Source organism: Mustela nigripes, chromosome 6 (assembly GCF_022355385.1).
Source record: "Mustela nigripes isolate SB6536 chromosome 6, MUSNIG.SB6536, whole genome shotgun sequence".
NCBI classification, from domain to species: domain Eukaryota; kingdom Metazoa; phylum Chordata; class Mammalia; order Carnivora; family Mustelidae; genus Mustela; species Mustela nigripes.
The window spans coordinates 45,841,774-45,856,341 of record NC_081562.1 but is presented as its reverse complement, the minus strand read 5'-3'; the positions used below and the strand labels follow the sequence as shown (position 1 = coordinate 45,856,341).

The 14,568-nt window shown below is 41.7% G+C and overlaps 1 protein-coding gene and 1 long non-coding RNA gene across 3 annotated transcripts in view; one reads left to right on the top strand and one right to left on the bottom strand.

Moving 5' to 3' along the window:
* Window positions 1-14,568, top strand: part of LGR5 (leucine rich repeat containing G protein-coupled receptor 5) — a 123,342-nt gene that overhangs the window by 76,330 nt on the left and 32,444 nt on the right. Inside the window, exon 4 of the mRNA XM_059402461.1 lies at window positions 3,275-3,346. Within this exon, the coding sequence (XP_059258444.1) occupies window positions 3,275-3,346 (72 nt within the window). The remainder of the gene's footprint in view (window positions 1-3,274; window positions 3,347-14,568) is intronic.
* The window catches only part of LOC132019416 (uncharacterized), a 30,302-nt gene that overhangs the window by 7,033 nt on the left and 8,701 nt on the right, over window positions 1-14,568 (bottom strand). Inside the window, exons 3-6 of one of the 2 annotated variants that reach the window (XR_009404757.1) lie at window positions 8,728-8,859; window positions 7,733-7,816; window positions 6,557-6,602; window positions 5,015-6,128 (exon numbers count right to left, since the gene is read on the bottom strand). This is a non-coding gene — a long non-coding RNA (uncharacterized LOC132019416). Of the gene's footprint in view, window positions 1-5,014; window positions 6,129-6,556; window positions 6,603-7,732; window positions 7,817-8,727; window positions 8,860-14,568 lie in introns of those variants that run through there. The other variant, XR_009404756.1, reaches the window with a different exon arrangement.

Below are 14,568 nucleotides of genomic sequence, written 5' to 3'. Positions count from 1 at the left end.
TACTTGGAGAAGTGTAAAATAATTGAGAAATGTGAAATTTTAATATTCAGGCAAATTATGAAATATGGAATTCAAGCTACAATTTTCCCAATTCCCTGACAGGTATGTGAAGTGTGAGGTCTTCTTAAAACTTGACTTTGTTCATAAGGAAGCAATACATTTGACACTCTTAATTTATGAAATGTTAGTTGAATTCAAGTTCAGTAATGAAATTCTTTTGGCAAACTACTGGACTATAAGTGACATAACTCTGTTCTTTCTTTTTTTTTTTTTTTTTTCTTTTAAAAGCTCATGTTTTACTTCTTTTTTTTTTTAAGATTTTATTTATTTATTTGACAGAGAGAGATCACAAGTAGGCAGAGAGAGAGAGAGAGAGAGGAGGAAGCAGGTGCCTGCCAGGCAGAGAGCCCGATGTGGGACTCGATCCCAGGACCCTGGAATCATGACCTGAGCCGAAGGCAGAGGCTTAACCCACTGAGCCACCTAGGCACCCCAATTCTGTTCTTTCTTAAACAGAATCTCAGACATGATAAGAAAAGTGTAAATTTTATGACCTTAAGTATTTTTTGTGTCTCATTTGTATACGAACTCACATTACATATTTTAATCCTCGAACACCTTATCAGTCAGATGATCTTATTATATTCCCATTATACAGATAATTGACCAAAGGTCAAAGAGATTAAATGGTTTTAAATTAAAAGACATAAAACTTTGGCCTTATCTCCAAGCTCAATGTAGCCCCAAGTTCAGGTGAAAATATTCTACCAGAAATCACTTGGTCTAGCTTAGGGTAATTCTCAGTGTGTGGCACCTTGCCCTTCAGCACTAGAATCACCTTGAAGTTGGTTAGAAATGCACATTCTCTGGCTCCTACCCAGATGTACTGAACCAGAAACTTTGAGGGTGGGCCCAGCACTCTGGGTTTTAATAAGTCTCCCAGTGGATTCTGATAAACACTGAAGTCTGAGAACCACTGGCACAGATTTTATTTTTGCTCATTTTATTTAGTGGTTAATTAAAATGTCACATCCAATATGATCTCATTACATTGTTAGTTTTGACAAGGAGTCTATCAATTCATACAAAAAAGGGCTGACCTTGGTGGAATGCTTACCGTACAGCACGGATTGTTCCCTATACGTTTACTCATCAGATCATCTCAGTAAGCCCTCGGGTGGGTATTATTATTGGTTACTGAGATGTGGAGAAACTGGATGATTTCCCCGAGGCCACACTGCTGGTGGCAGGGAAAAGGCAGACCGATTCGAGAACCCATACTCTTACCCATACTGTAATCATTCCAAACACTATCCAACGAGAATCTGGACATTCAGCCAATATGCCTCAAGAGACTGCTTGCAGTGCAGTGGAGCGTACACCAAGTTCAGAGTCAGACATACACGTGGGGTTGGATCCCAGCGAGTCATCTCATGAAAAGAAACTTCTTCGGTGGAAGGAGAGAAACAGGAACATTTTTTTCAGAGATCCAAATGTAAAGCGGGCGACCTCCTCAGCAGAAATATTTCTGTAGAATATCTACTTTCCTAAAATAGTCTTCTGCCTCTGGCTTACATAGACCATGAAATATAGGCAGAATGGCTGCGAACTTATGGTGTTATAAACATTTATGAATAAGCTAGCAAAGTACAAGGGATCTAATGGGAATTTTTTCCCTTGCTATTTCCCTACTAACAGTGATATATTTTTATTTCATTGTTACCAGGTGTTACTGTTCTGTAGTCCTCATGTTCTGAGAACTGTTGAATCCAGGCGAGCAAAAGCACAATACTTCACCAAAAGAATTTAATTGCTATTAAAATATGACCACACACAAGAAGAGAAAAGATCTTTAATAGCTTACTACTGTAGCCATATTTCCATTTTGTATAATTTATATAGTCATCAGAGGGATCCTTTAAACCATACATAAAACAAGTGTTGGTGAAGGTGTGGGGAAAGGAGATCCCTTGTACACTGTTGGTGGGAATGTCAATCAGAACAGCCTCTAGGAAGAACAGTATGGAGGTTCCTCAAAAAATTAATAATAGAAATACCATATGTTCCAATAATCCCACTAGTGGGTATTTACCCAAAGAAAACAAAAACACTAATTTGAAAAGATATATGCATCCCTGTCTTTATTGCAGCATTATTTACAATAGCAAGATATGAAAGCAATCCAAGTGTCCATCCATAGATGAATGGGTAAGGAAAATGTATGTCTGTGTGCATGCATATGTGTATGAATATTATGCAGCCATGAAAAAAGATGAGATCACGCCATTTGAGACCACATGGATGGACTTAGAGAGTATTATGCTAAGTGAAATAGACAAATGCCACATGATTCCACTCATAAGTGGAATCTGAAAAAATGAACAAACAAAAAGCAGAATCAGACCTATCAATACAGAAGAAAAACTGACGGTTGCCAGAGGGAGGTGGTGGGTGGAGATGGTTAGCAAAATCAGTGAGAGGAGGTAGGAGATAGCGGCTTCCAGTTACAGGGTGAATAAGTCACAGGAATAAAAAGCAGAGCATAAGGAATACAGTCAATGATACTATAATCGTGATGTATGGAAACAGATGGTTCCTCTACTTGTGATGAACATAGCATAATGTAGAAACTTGTACATCAGTAAGTTGTACCCTGAAACTAATGTTGCATTGTGTATCAACTATACTCAAATTTTTTAAAAGGATAAAAACATAAATTAGAGCATATCATTTCCCTACATAAACCCTCCAGTAGGAGTTTCTCACCACACTTAAAAAAAGCCTCATTGTGGCCTGCAAGTCCTCCAAGAGATGGTCTCAGTTTCTCTCAACTCTTGCTCTCACTCACTCCTCTCCCATGATCCTTGGATGCTCCTTGAATGAGTCAAACAAGCTCTGGCCTTTGCACTTACTCCTCCCTCTTCTCAGATGTGCACAGGATTTGCTCCATGACTCCATTCTCACCTCCTAAGAAAGATCTTCCCTGACCACCTTTAAAATAAAAATCTCACCCCTGGTAGCCATCCATCCCAAATCCATGTTTTGTTCTTTGTTCATGGTACCTATCACTTGTCTGATGTTAAAGACTCATCCATCAATTTTTACTTATCATTCACTCCACACAGGAACGTTAAGCTCCCCAAGGGCCAAGACTTGGTCTTATGCTCTGCTGTTTCCCCAATGCCTAGAACAGTGCCTGGCACGGCTATGGCCAATTATTATTCGTTATCGTGAGCCTTCTTTAACGTTTTTCTTCATTTGTTTTCATGGGCAGTATGCTGCAGAATAATCACCTGAGACAGGTACCAACGGAAGCTCTGCAGAATTTGCGAAGCCTTCAGTCCCTGTAAGTATTGCTTGCAAATGTTCTCAGGATCAGTGTGGGAAGGGGCACTGAAATGTCCAAGCGGCCACTTTAATCAGTGCCTCGTTTGGGGACCATACCTAAATAAGTTGTGAAGGAGACTTTTCATGAGAGCAACAATGCTTTGAGCCTCATTAAACAATACATGCGGGAGGGATGAGTGTTGGAGTTTGGACACTGACTCGGGTCAGACACTTAGGCACAGCACCTGCAGTGACAAGTTCTTAGATATACTGGTATCACAGGACAGAATGTCTAGGATCTCACCCTGCCTTCCCATGTAATATTTTCATTCCAGAGTTCAAATCAGAGAGAATGCTTTCTCTTTTTATCTAGAAAAAGGGGTATCACAGTCTAGACATCTTGGCATCTTCAGTTTATTCTATTTTTAGATCATCTGAGCTGCCTTATAGTAAAATGTTTTCTGGGTCGAATAAAGATTTAATTTTTAAAGTTCCTTATGGACATCAGGAGTCCTCATATCCATAAACCGAGATCTAACGGTATGTCTTAAAGCCTTCCTGCATAACTTCCCCATCCCCAAACAGACATACAAACATACCAACAATCTCCAGGTAGACTCACCCATACCTCGGATTCACACACAGACACACCCATAGACATAACACAGCGGCGGTGTTATTGTTCCTTATTCTGAATACACAAGTTTTCTGTCAGGAGTTTCCACTCTCCATTGATTTAGACTCTCTGAATAAATAAAAATCAGTTATTTCTCACAAAAAGAACTTTCTTACCATCTGGATGTTTTAGAGCTTGGGTTATAAGCAATTGTTTACAGTGATTATTTGTCAAGGTTATGCCACGAGCAGTTGGCTAGTAAATCTTCCTCTCGTCAGAATGTATCAGTGTTTATGGTCTGTTGCATAATTTCCAATATATGCTTGTGTAATCTCTGCTTTTATCTTACTTACACCTGTCAAGCAAAATACTGGTTTCTGGTCTAGACTGCTGAGGGAGATAAATGCATAAAAAAGCCAAATAAATATTGCAGACTCTAGCTGAAAAGGATTAAAAAGATTCCAATAATTGGGGCGCCTGGGTGATTCAGTCAGTTGAGCGTTGGACTCATTTTCAGCTCGGGTCACGATCTCAAGGTTGTGAGATGGAGCCCCATGTCGGCTCCACCCTCAGAAGGGAGTCTGCTTAGAATTCTCTCTTTCTCCCTCTGCCCTTTCCCCTCTCCCTTTTAAAAAAAAAAAAAAGAAGAAGAAGAAGAAGAAGCAGAAAAAAGAATCCATCAGTTAATAATTACATATGGTTTGCTTAATGCCTTTTACTGAGGCAATTCAAGAGGAGGAGGAATGTGAGGTTGAAGATGATACTTTCCTCCTTTGATCTTTTTTTTTTTTTTTTTTAATGAAAGCAAATCTGTGCTTGAGACCATTTTAAGCTTTTTAGTCCAGTCAAACAAAGTGACTTCCTAGGTTTTCACGGGCCTATAGATAAACAAGCCCACAAGGGCCCCTTTGTGGCCTGGACCAGTCTGTTGCATTTTCAAGGGCTCCCTAAAGCCATCCGAGTATCACTCCTCCTTTGTTGCACCAGCATTTCCCTGAAGGAAAGGAGCGCTCAGAGCGGCCACACGCTCTCAAGTGGGGCCGTCTGTGTAAGGGCACAGGGTCTAGGGGCTGCACTGAAAAACGAGATAATGGCAGTGGCCAATGGGAACTTTAAACAGCTGTGAGGCAGAAGATACAAGGATAAGAGTTTGTAACCAAAAGCCACTATCAGCTGAAAGAAGATCACAAACAGAACACACACAGAAGTGAACTCTTTGAGAAAGAGAAAACCAGGAATCTTTTGTTCGCTCAAACTGGGTGGTGCCTCCCTGATAAAGGTGTCCGGATTTGGTTTCTTACCGTTTCCATATTTACTGTTCACCAGGTGTCTCTTGCGTGATGGTTTCTGATTCACAAAAAAACAATTGTGTTTGAAACTTTATAAGTATGTGTTCCCTGTGAAAAAGCCAAGGGTTAACTTTCTATTATGATGGTTATCGCATCTAGATAGACCATTCGGCCCGCAGTGCTTGCTGAATTTTATCGGGCGGCTGTGTGATGTCTGTCCCGCGGTCCCTTTGCCCGGAGCGCACAGACCCATGCGAGGTGTTGAGCATTGGCAGTTCGGGCTACCATGCCACGTCTACTCACATTCTTTGTGCTGCTATGATACAAGAATTAAGATTTGGCAAAAAGTATCATAGACAGAGCCACCAACCACACAGACACTGTATTGTATCCGACCAGGTCTGCAGGTTGCAGGGAGGGGGGCACAGCGAGCCCTTTTCCTTAAAGTTCTACTGTTGTCCCAGATCCAGACTGTGGAATAGTCCCTCTCCTGTTTCCTTGAAGCAGATCTGAAAATGAAAGCACTAGTTTTGAGAGGAGTGGTTATTACACACATAACATTCCTCATCCGCTCTCCATTCATTGCCCTTCGAGCTGCATCCATGTTGATGTCAGCAACAAAGAGGGTGACAGCTATCTCCTGCCTTCTGCCCACAACCGGGAGGTCTCCACTCAGACCCCCGGCTCTTCCTGCGCTGCAGTCCAGCCCTTAGCCTACCCCTCGGCCCTTCTGGTCACGGTTCCTCTTCTTTCTTTCTCTGGAAGTTACTCTGGTTCTCTTCACTTGCTCATTTTCCTTGTGTTATACCTTCGCTCTACTGGGCGCTGGGCTGTGAGCGTATCAGCCCTGTGGGGGCGCCGCCTGGTCATTTCCAAGGGGAGCTTCTCAACCCCAACTGCAAAGAGGAATCACAGGGGGGTGGGGGGCAGGTGGTGACTCCTGAGGCTGCACTCTCCGAGTGTTTTTCTAACTGGTGCAATTATATAACGTGAAGGGCTTTTTAAAGGAGGAATGGGAAGACTGGTGTCCCCACGTTCCTGCAGGTGTTGGGCAGATACTCTTCCTGAACCATTTTCAAACCTGAAATCATAACCTTATGCATTCCAGGATGAACTCATGGTGTCCTTAGACCATGCACTAAAAGTCAGGGGTTGCAATGTTTGTGTTTAATTGAAATAGCTCACATCTGCCTATTAATTCTACCAACAGACTGCAGCCAATAAAGATAGGAGGCCACATACTGTGTATTACCCACCCCCACCCCCCATTCGAAGGCATCTCCAAGATCCACAGAGTGGTGGGCCCCATCTCAGTCTTACTTACTCAAAAACTCCATTTTAGCAGAATCCTCCAGGGACTGGTGTGGCCACTGCTTTTTGAGAAATGAACATTTTTGTTGTTCTATGACACTAACAAGTGGTCTACAAAACCGGTTGATTACGACCCAAGTAGATCTTTGGTATGCTTTGCTTCACCGTATCGAGTAAGCTTCATCAAAGATAGTTTAAGAAACCTGACAGGCTAAAATTGGTAACATTGCTGAGCAAGAAACAAATTGGACTCATGTTTCAAGAGATGTAGTTTTCATTTCTTTTACCTAAACAAAATTATTTGGCTTTGTTCGTCGGGAAAACACATAGGTACTTTTGTGTTCTTGTAACTCTGTCCTGATGCTTGCAAATTGCTTGCATAAAGAACAAGAGGTCAAGCCCACGTGCCAGAGCTCAGTAGCCCAGAGCTTGCCCCTGTACAGTATGGCCATTTCCCTCGGGCATGGTAATGACTGCCCAGACACCAGTTGGCTTTTTTGTAATGTAATCAAATATAACTTAATTTCCTTTCTGTTTTTTTTGGAAGGGAATAGGAAATGCAATCAGAATTCACAATGAGTTGTATTTCACCAAGAAACTTTGGGCATAATAGTCATTTGAGGACCAGGTTCAGATTACAGTGATTTGATGGAAACTCAAACCTTAACCCTCCCATGCCCTCACACCTTTGTATGTGTAGTTAAGAAATCGGTCTTGGGGGATGGGGGGGGAACCACTGCTTCATTTGTGGACAGTCCTTAATGATGTTCATTCATCTCCCTGTCATCAAGTCTAAGATGATCAAAGAGAATGTCGTATTCATGTTTGTCCTGTATTGCATTTAATACATGTTAGTTTTCATTCCAGGTTTGTACCAGAGAAACTAATTGGGTTGGTATATAGGAAATAAGAGAATGAGACATATCTTTAGTATTGTCTCTACTCTCCAATCAGCTGATGTTCTTCTTCAGAGTGTAAGACACCAGAAGAAGAAAAACTCCTGCCTGGAGAAGGATCTGCCCCGGCATCTCCTGATCTAACTTCAGGGCTTCCCACTCCATCCCTGAACCCTTTGAAATGTTAATAACGTCCCCCACTCTTTTTGGTGGGGTTTTGCTTATAACAGTCCTAAAACAGAGTAAGCCAGAGGAGGAGACAAGGAGGAAGAGGGGGAAGAGAGAGCACTCACCGCACTGAGCCAAAAGTCAGGCAAGCCTAGAACCAGCCACAGTTTTCTCCCACTAATACCCAGGAGCTTATTCGGTTTCAGACCCTGGATAAAGAATGGGAAGGAAGTAACAAAAGACAAGGTGGTGTCTGCGGACAAAAAAAGCAGTGAGGTAACCAAGAAGCTAAGTTTAAAAGATCAAAGGGGTTTAAAAAAAATGGTTTTAGTATTAGTGACATTATTCCTTCCACTAAAACAGTCTCCAGAAAGAGAAATGACAAGCTTACACGATAAAAATGCATGTCCAATAAATAAAAATTTGATTTAGTTTTGCACCAAATGCCAGCGTATCGAGTCAGTCTTGGGATGGGGGTGGACTTAGACGTTCTAGAGGCCAAGGGTTTTGCTGTAGCAGTCTTGGGCGTTCACTTCATAGAACCATGTGCAAACCTGCACCCATGAAAATTTTATTGTCTCCCTCCCCCCACTTAAACAGGAGATGAAAACTATTTTTAAAGATAAAGCCCTTGCCATGCAATGTTTATAGTCAGTCGGAGCACAGTCCTCAGAATCATATATGAAAAAAATGTGAATACTTAATGCAAGACTCCATGCACGAGGCTTTCTTACATCAGGTTACCCTCCAGTGCCCTGATCAAGTCCCGTATAGGACAGCCTAGCAGATCAGTAAATAAGCGAGAACACAGATGTTATCAATGAGAAGTCAAATACCACTTTTCTCAGTCTTGTGATGAGAAACGAAGGTTCCCTTTGGGAAGCAGATTAAACTCTTTGGAGAAGCTAAAGGGATAGCACCAATGGGAAGGTGCCTTGTGAAGGGGGCGAAATGTGTCCCCCTCTCCAGAGTAGGTGAAGTCTGTGTGGAGTTGTAAAAAGGCACCGGAAGAAGCAGTAAAAGCATGTCATGTACCAGGATAAAATCATAAACACTCAGGGTATTTAAACCTCTGTGGTTATAAAAGCAACAGCCCCTCCTATTTATGAAGCACTTTTACCTGCAATGTTCCCCTCATCCTCATGATGTTGTTCCAAACATCTGCTCAGGATCAGCTCATCTCCTCTGGTTTGTCACCCACATTCACGGATCGAAGCAGTCTCCTGGGGAAGGAGCTGAAGTGATCCCTTCCCTAGCGAGGAGGAGGCAAAAGTTCAAAGAGGTTCAATGACTTCCTCAAGGTCATATGGCTTGTAATGGAGTCAGGCTAGAGATGAGTCTGGGATAAGAATTCTGGTCTCGGGGCACCTGGGTGGCTGAGTGGGTTAAGCCTCTGCGTTTGGCTCAGGTCATGATCCCAGCCAGCGTCCTGGGATCGAGCCTCGCATCGGGCTCTCTGCTCAGCAGGGAGCCTGCTTTCTCCTCTCTCTCTGCCTCTCTGCCTACTTGTGATCTCTGTCAAATAAATAAATAAATAAATAAATCTTTTAAAATTAAAAAAAATAAAAAATAAAAAGAAGAACTCTGGTCTCTTCAACTCCAAAATCTGCCCATTTTAGCGTAGTGACACTGTCTTGCCCCCGCTTCAAAGCCACTGTGGAGAATGGGCACACAACAGATAACACTGATATGAAGGAAAGGAGCCTGACAGAATCACATCTTCCTTCTAGACCTATGTTGTGAAGCTTTACAAAAAGAAAGAAACTAGTAGTGATGCAGGACAGAAGTAAGTAAGTTGAAGAAGGAAAGAGAACTCTATTATTAAAGATGGGCCAGTCAGCCTTTCGTAGTGTTTCCCTATGCATTCGGTTGTCTGTTCCCTCATCACCCGTGAGGCAGAATTTGTCTCCACTTTCTTGATAAGGAAACTGTAAGTAAGAAAAGGGTATCTTGTCCCTACTGCAAAGGTGAAAGTTGATTAGACAAAGACAAGAGGGAAGAACAGTTCAGACAGAGGAACTATGCATGGGCTACCTTGTTGTGGATTGCGGGGGGAGGCGAGGGGCTAGTAAATCAGGGAACAGATACAAGGTCCATGTGGCTGAAGCAGGAAGAGTGAGGTGGAAAAAATGTAAGAACAGTTTAGCGAGGCAGTGAGGGGCGAGGGTCAGACACCTTGAAAGCCATTTGGGACTCGTCAAGGATTTTGGTCTTCATTGTGAAAGCAATGGGAATCCACAGGAGGAAAGGGCATGATCTGATCTGTGTTATTGGAACAGCCTAGGAGAGAAAGGAGAACTTTGTCAGGATTGGGACAGTAGGAGATGGTGAAAGGGAAATGGATTTGAGAAATCTTTAGATGAAATTACCAGTATTTGGTAATGAAGTGGCAATGGAGAATGAAGAAGGGAGAGTTGCCAGGGATGATCACAGTTTATATAACCATGTGCTTAATGAAGCCCATCCCAAGGAAAAGAAACACAGGTAGAGGGCTGCATTTGAGGAAAATAGTGTGGGAAATAATGAGTTTGGTCTTGAACGTGTATATTTGTGAAGGAATGACTACGTAAAAATATCACATGAACAACTTGAAACCCAGATCTGGGTCTCAAAGAAAAGTGAAATTTTGGTCAGGTCATCCTACCATACATTTCCGTTCACCCAACATCTCATTACAATGATTTGATTGACTACACTTGAGAAAACGTGCTCCATAAATGTTGGATCAACATGTTTAGAAAACATGTTCCATGTCTGCCTGGTTTGCTGTTAGCTCTCCAGCACCAGGAGCAGGGCCTGCAGAAAACACATTCAAGAAACTTTAATTGAATTTATTGAACTAAAGCCTCAGACCGTAAGTGTTGTTCCAAACATCTGCTCAGGATCAGCTCATCTCCTCCGGTTTGTCACCCACATTCACTGATCTCTCTGGCTCCAAACTCTTTATCTCTGGACCTGGCTTCTTCTCCCTGCCCTTCCTGAGCTGAGAGTTGGACCCCAGTGGTTCCTTCAGGGATTTTTGGTATCTGCAAGATTTAGCTTTCCATTGTCTTAGCTGAGGACTCTGCTCTAAGAATTCAAGGGTTCAGAGCAAACTGGTGGTTGCCAGAGGGCCGGGGGTGGGGGAGGGGCTGGTGGGGGCAGGGATGGGTAAAATAGGTGAAAGGGATTAAGAAAGACAAATTTCCAGCTCTAAAGTAAATAAGTGGCATGGGGTGCCTGGGTGGCTCAGTGGGTTAAGCCGCTGCCTTCAGCTCAGGTCATGATCTCAGAGTCCTGGGATCGAGCCCTGCATCGGGCTCTCTGCTCAGCGGGGAGCCTGCTTCCCCATTTCTCTCTCTGCCTGCCTCTCTGCCTACCTGTGATCTGTCTGTCAAATAAATAAATAAAATCTTTTTTAAATTTATTTTAAATAAATAAATGACAGAAGTGAAAAGTACAGTATAGGGAATGTAGTCAGAAATATTGTAATAATGTGGTACGGTGACTACAACTTACCATGGTAAGCATTGAGTACTGTGTAGAACTGTTGAATCACTATGTCATACACCTGAAACTAATATAAAAGATCAACTCTACTGCAATAATAATTAAAAAAAAAAAAAAAAAGGAGTAGGTTTCAGGGAAGAACCATAAGGTAAGTATTGTAGGGTTGATGAGATTCAGACTGGCAGGAAGTAGGAGATGGCCCAGGAGTACCGTGGGAGGGAGCCAAAAAGGGACAACTTGACCGGGACAGAGAAATAAGAGAAAACTGTGGCTAGATAAGGTGGATGGTAAGCTTTGAAATCAGATGGGAGGTTTGGGCTTGAAGGGACAGTAATGTAGCAGAACCATGGATTCCTAACAGGGGAATGACATAGAGCACAGTCTGAGGGAGACTAATCTGGCAGCAGTCTACAGGATTAATTGAAGAGATAAGAGATCAAAGGCAAAAGGACCAGCTCAGAGACTGTTGCAGTAATGCAGGTGTTAAGAGATAAGAGACTTAACTAGACAGTGGAAGTGGAGAGTGTGGAAGATAAAGATAAATCGAGAGGACTTGATGAATGATTGGCCTGAAGCCTATGGAAGATTCAAAAAATGACCCCCAGATTTCAACCCCAGATGGTACCTGGGAGACAAATGGTGCCCTTGACAAAAAAAAAAAAAAAAAAAAAAAAAAAAAAGTCTTTGTTTTCTGTGGAGAAAAATGGAACTGAAGAAGTCAATGCTTGTATTACTCATGACTCCTCTCCCTGTTACAAAATTCACAGCAGCAATGACCTCTGAGAAACTGAGCAACATCGTGTAAATTGATTTTAAAATATATTTCTGATTGAAGTCTCGCACTCTCCAAAGATGCTGGAGAGATACAGGTTTGGTTCATGTAGCCATTGGTCAAGCCAACTGACTAGGTTCTAGATTACTGTTGGTGAGCCTATAGACTTCATGTCTCCCCACACTGCAGAGATGAGAAAACTTATTTACCTTTTCATAGGTAAGTTTAAAGCAATAATTTTTCTTCCTGGTTTAAATTAAGTTTACCAATGAATAAGATGGAGAACAGAAAGGTAGAAGCAGAAATTCTCATATAAACAATCATGCTGCTTCTGTGAACTCTTACGCTTCATGTCTTCCAAAGATATGGAGGGGAAGTTTGATTAAAAGGTAGAATCCCACATTGTGGTCACTCCATAAATATTAAATAACAGTAATAACAATAAAAATGACTCATGATTATGAAGAATTCATATAAATCAACATGAATCCAATATATGAGAGTTCATATAGAAAAAGTCTATCCCAATAGTATTATTATAATGATCTGACGAATTTGATTTCCAGTGATCCTCTGGTTCCCCTGCAATGAAATTTCCATGCAGTAAAATTTCACCATAACAAATGCTTCAGATACATCATCAAATTGTATTATATAGAAGCTTGGAAGTATGTGGGTTTCATTTCATAGTCAAAGCAGGATAATAATTGAAAATGCTTTCATTTTTTAAAGTTTTATAAATGAACTAAATAATTATGCTCTTCTGACTATTCATGATTTGTTCGAAATGGTCATACAAGACATGCAAATGTATGTACAAGTGAGTTGGCCATTTCTTTAACACTTATAAAGAAAAAGTGTTCATCCAAATATAAAATAGAAATGACAGTAATGAAAATGCTATGCTTCGTAATCCTGTTTATTGAAAGAATCCCCATAAACTGTATCATACCTGCAGCTGCAACATTCTTCACACCTTTGACTTTTTTTTCCCCTCAAGTCATCTATGTTAATAATTGACATCAGTATAGTCATCTGAGATATGGAATTAGCCAAGATCTATGGCTTATCTTTTGACTAACGCTTTCTTCCTTATAGTTAATGGCTTATCAAAGACATTCTCAAACAAAGATACAAGTCTGTGTGATACATTGGCAAGGTATCATATAAGAGATATATGTAAAGGGCCTTTTTCTGGAAGAACAATAGCAAGAATGATCTCATAGCTTCTCTAATCCCTGCAGTCATGCCACTTTTAAATCAAAAATTCCTTTCAAGAGTATGGAAGAGATTGGCAAAATAATGCTTTTAAAAGAGGAAACTTATAAAATTAAGCTTTTATAGATGAAGACATTATGGAAGGATCCTTAGAGATAGAAAGAGAGCTTTCTAAGTTTGCTTTTTGTGTATTTTGTTTCACCATTGCCTGACATAAAGGATTGATTTTTTTTTTGTCCGTTACCTTCTCAGTCTTCGTCACATGGGACACAATGATATCGTAGAACTGCAGTCACAGTGAGCATGCAGTTTTATTTTGTTTTTAGTTTACAGAATGTCAGGTAACATTCAACCCAGTCCCCATTTGCCCAAGATGGAAAATGGAGTCACCACCGTAGGTTCCTTGCCTCCCCCTGTGGCCACAGCTGACAAGTCACCGCAGTCTGTTGGACCCACTTATTTAGTGATCCTTGTGTCGAGCCTTCCTGTCCATCTCCACGCTTCTCTCAGGCTCTCGTCTTTTCTCACCCTGCTGACTGTGACTGCCCCGGTCACTTACTTTCCCAGCAGTCCTCCGGAGTGTTGCTCTCAGAGAGATCTTTCTAGAGCACAGCTAGATTAGATTAGATTATCTAATTAGATTATCTATTAGATTACCAGGATACCCAGTCAGGAGGTTGTACAACCCCCCACCCCAGAGAAACAATTGGATGCAGATTTTGAAGATGATTTGGAGGAGAATGGGACATGACTCATAGGGAGATAACCCAGAGATCTGAGCACAATTATCCAGACTCTAGATGCTTATCTTGGACTCAAAAGTCCTAAAGCCTGTCAGGGTGACCTGGATGGCCCTGACAAGTTCCCAGTGGTGAGGAGAGACATCCCCAGGTCCATGAGGGACGGTCCCATTGGCCAAGCAGTTTGTGCCATAGAATCCCTTTGGTCATTATGGAGTTCTCCAACCTCAAGCCCTCCCTCCAGAGAGGGAATTATGCCAGCATATGCCCCAAAGTCATGACAGCACCATTTCTCATCATTGGTAGTCCTCTAGGTAACACTGCCCAGACTCCTACTTGATGAGAATTCTCTTCTTGCACCCAGTGATGTCACAGTTTTCCTCAACCATGTTAGCCTTTGGGGCCTTTTTGGACCTTTGTTGGCCTAACACCCAAAATATGTGGCTGTTTCTTTTCTCTGTGATGGGAGGCTTCCCAGGACTCTAATCAAAACATGTAGGGTAGCTACTGAACTTCCATACAAAGGGTTTCAGTGCGCAGAAAATCAGCAGTCCTGTCAGCCCCTATGTTCCCCTCAAAAAATGTCAATCTCCATTAGAGAGGTTTGAAATTGCCAAGAGTTAATAAACTTCAGAGAAAATGAAAGAAACTTTTGTTGGGGAGGGGGAGTGATATCACTTCCTAAATGTGAGAGTTTTTCTCAAGTAATAACAGATCACTTATAGAGTGCTTTACTGTTTAC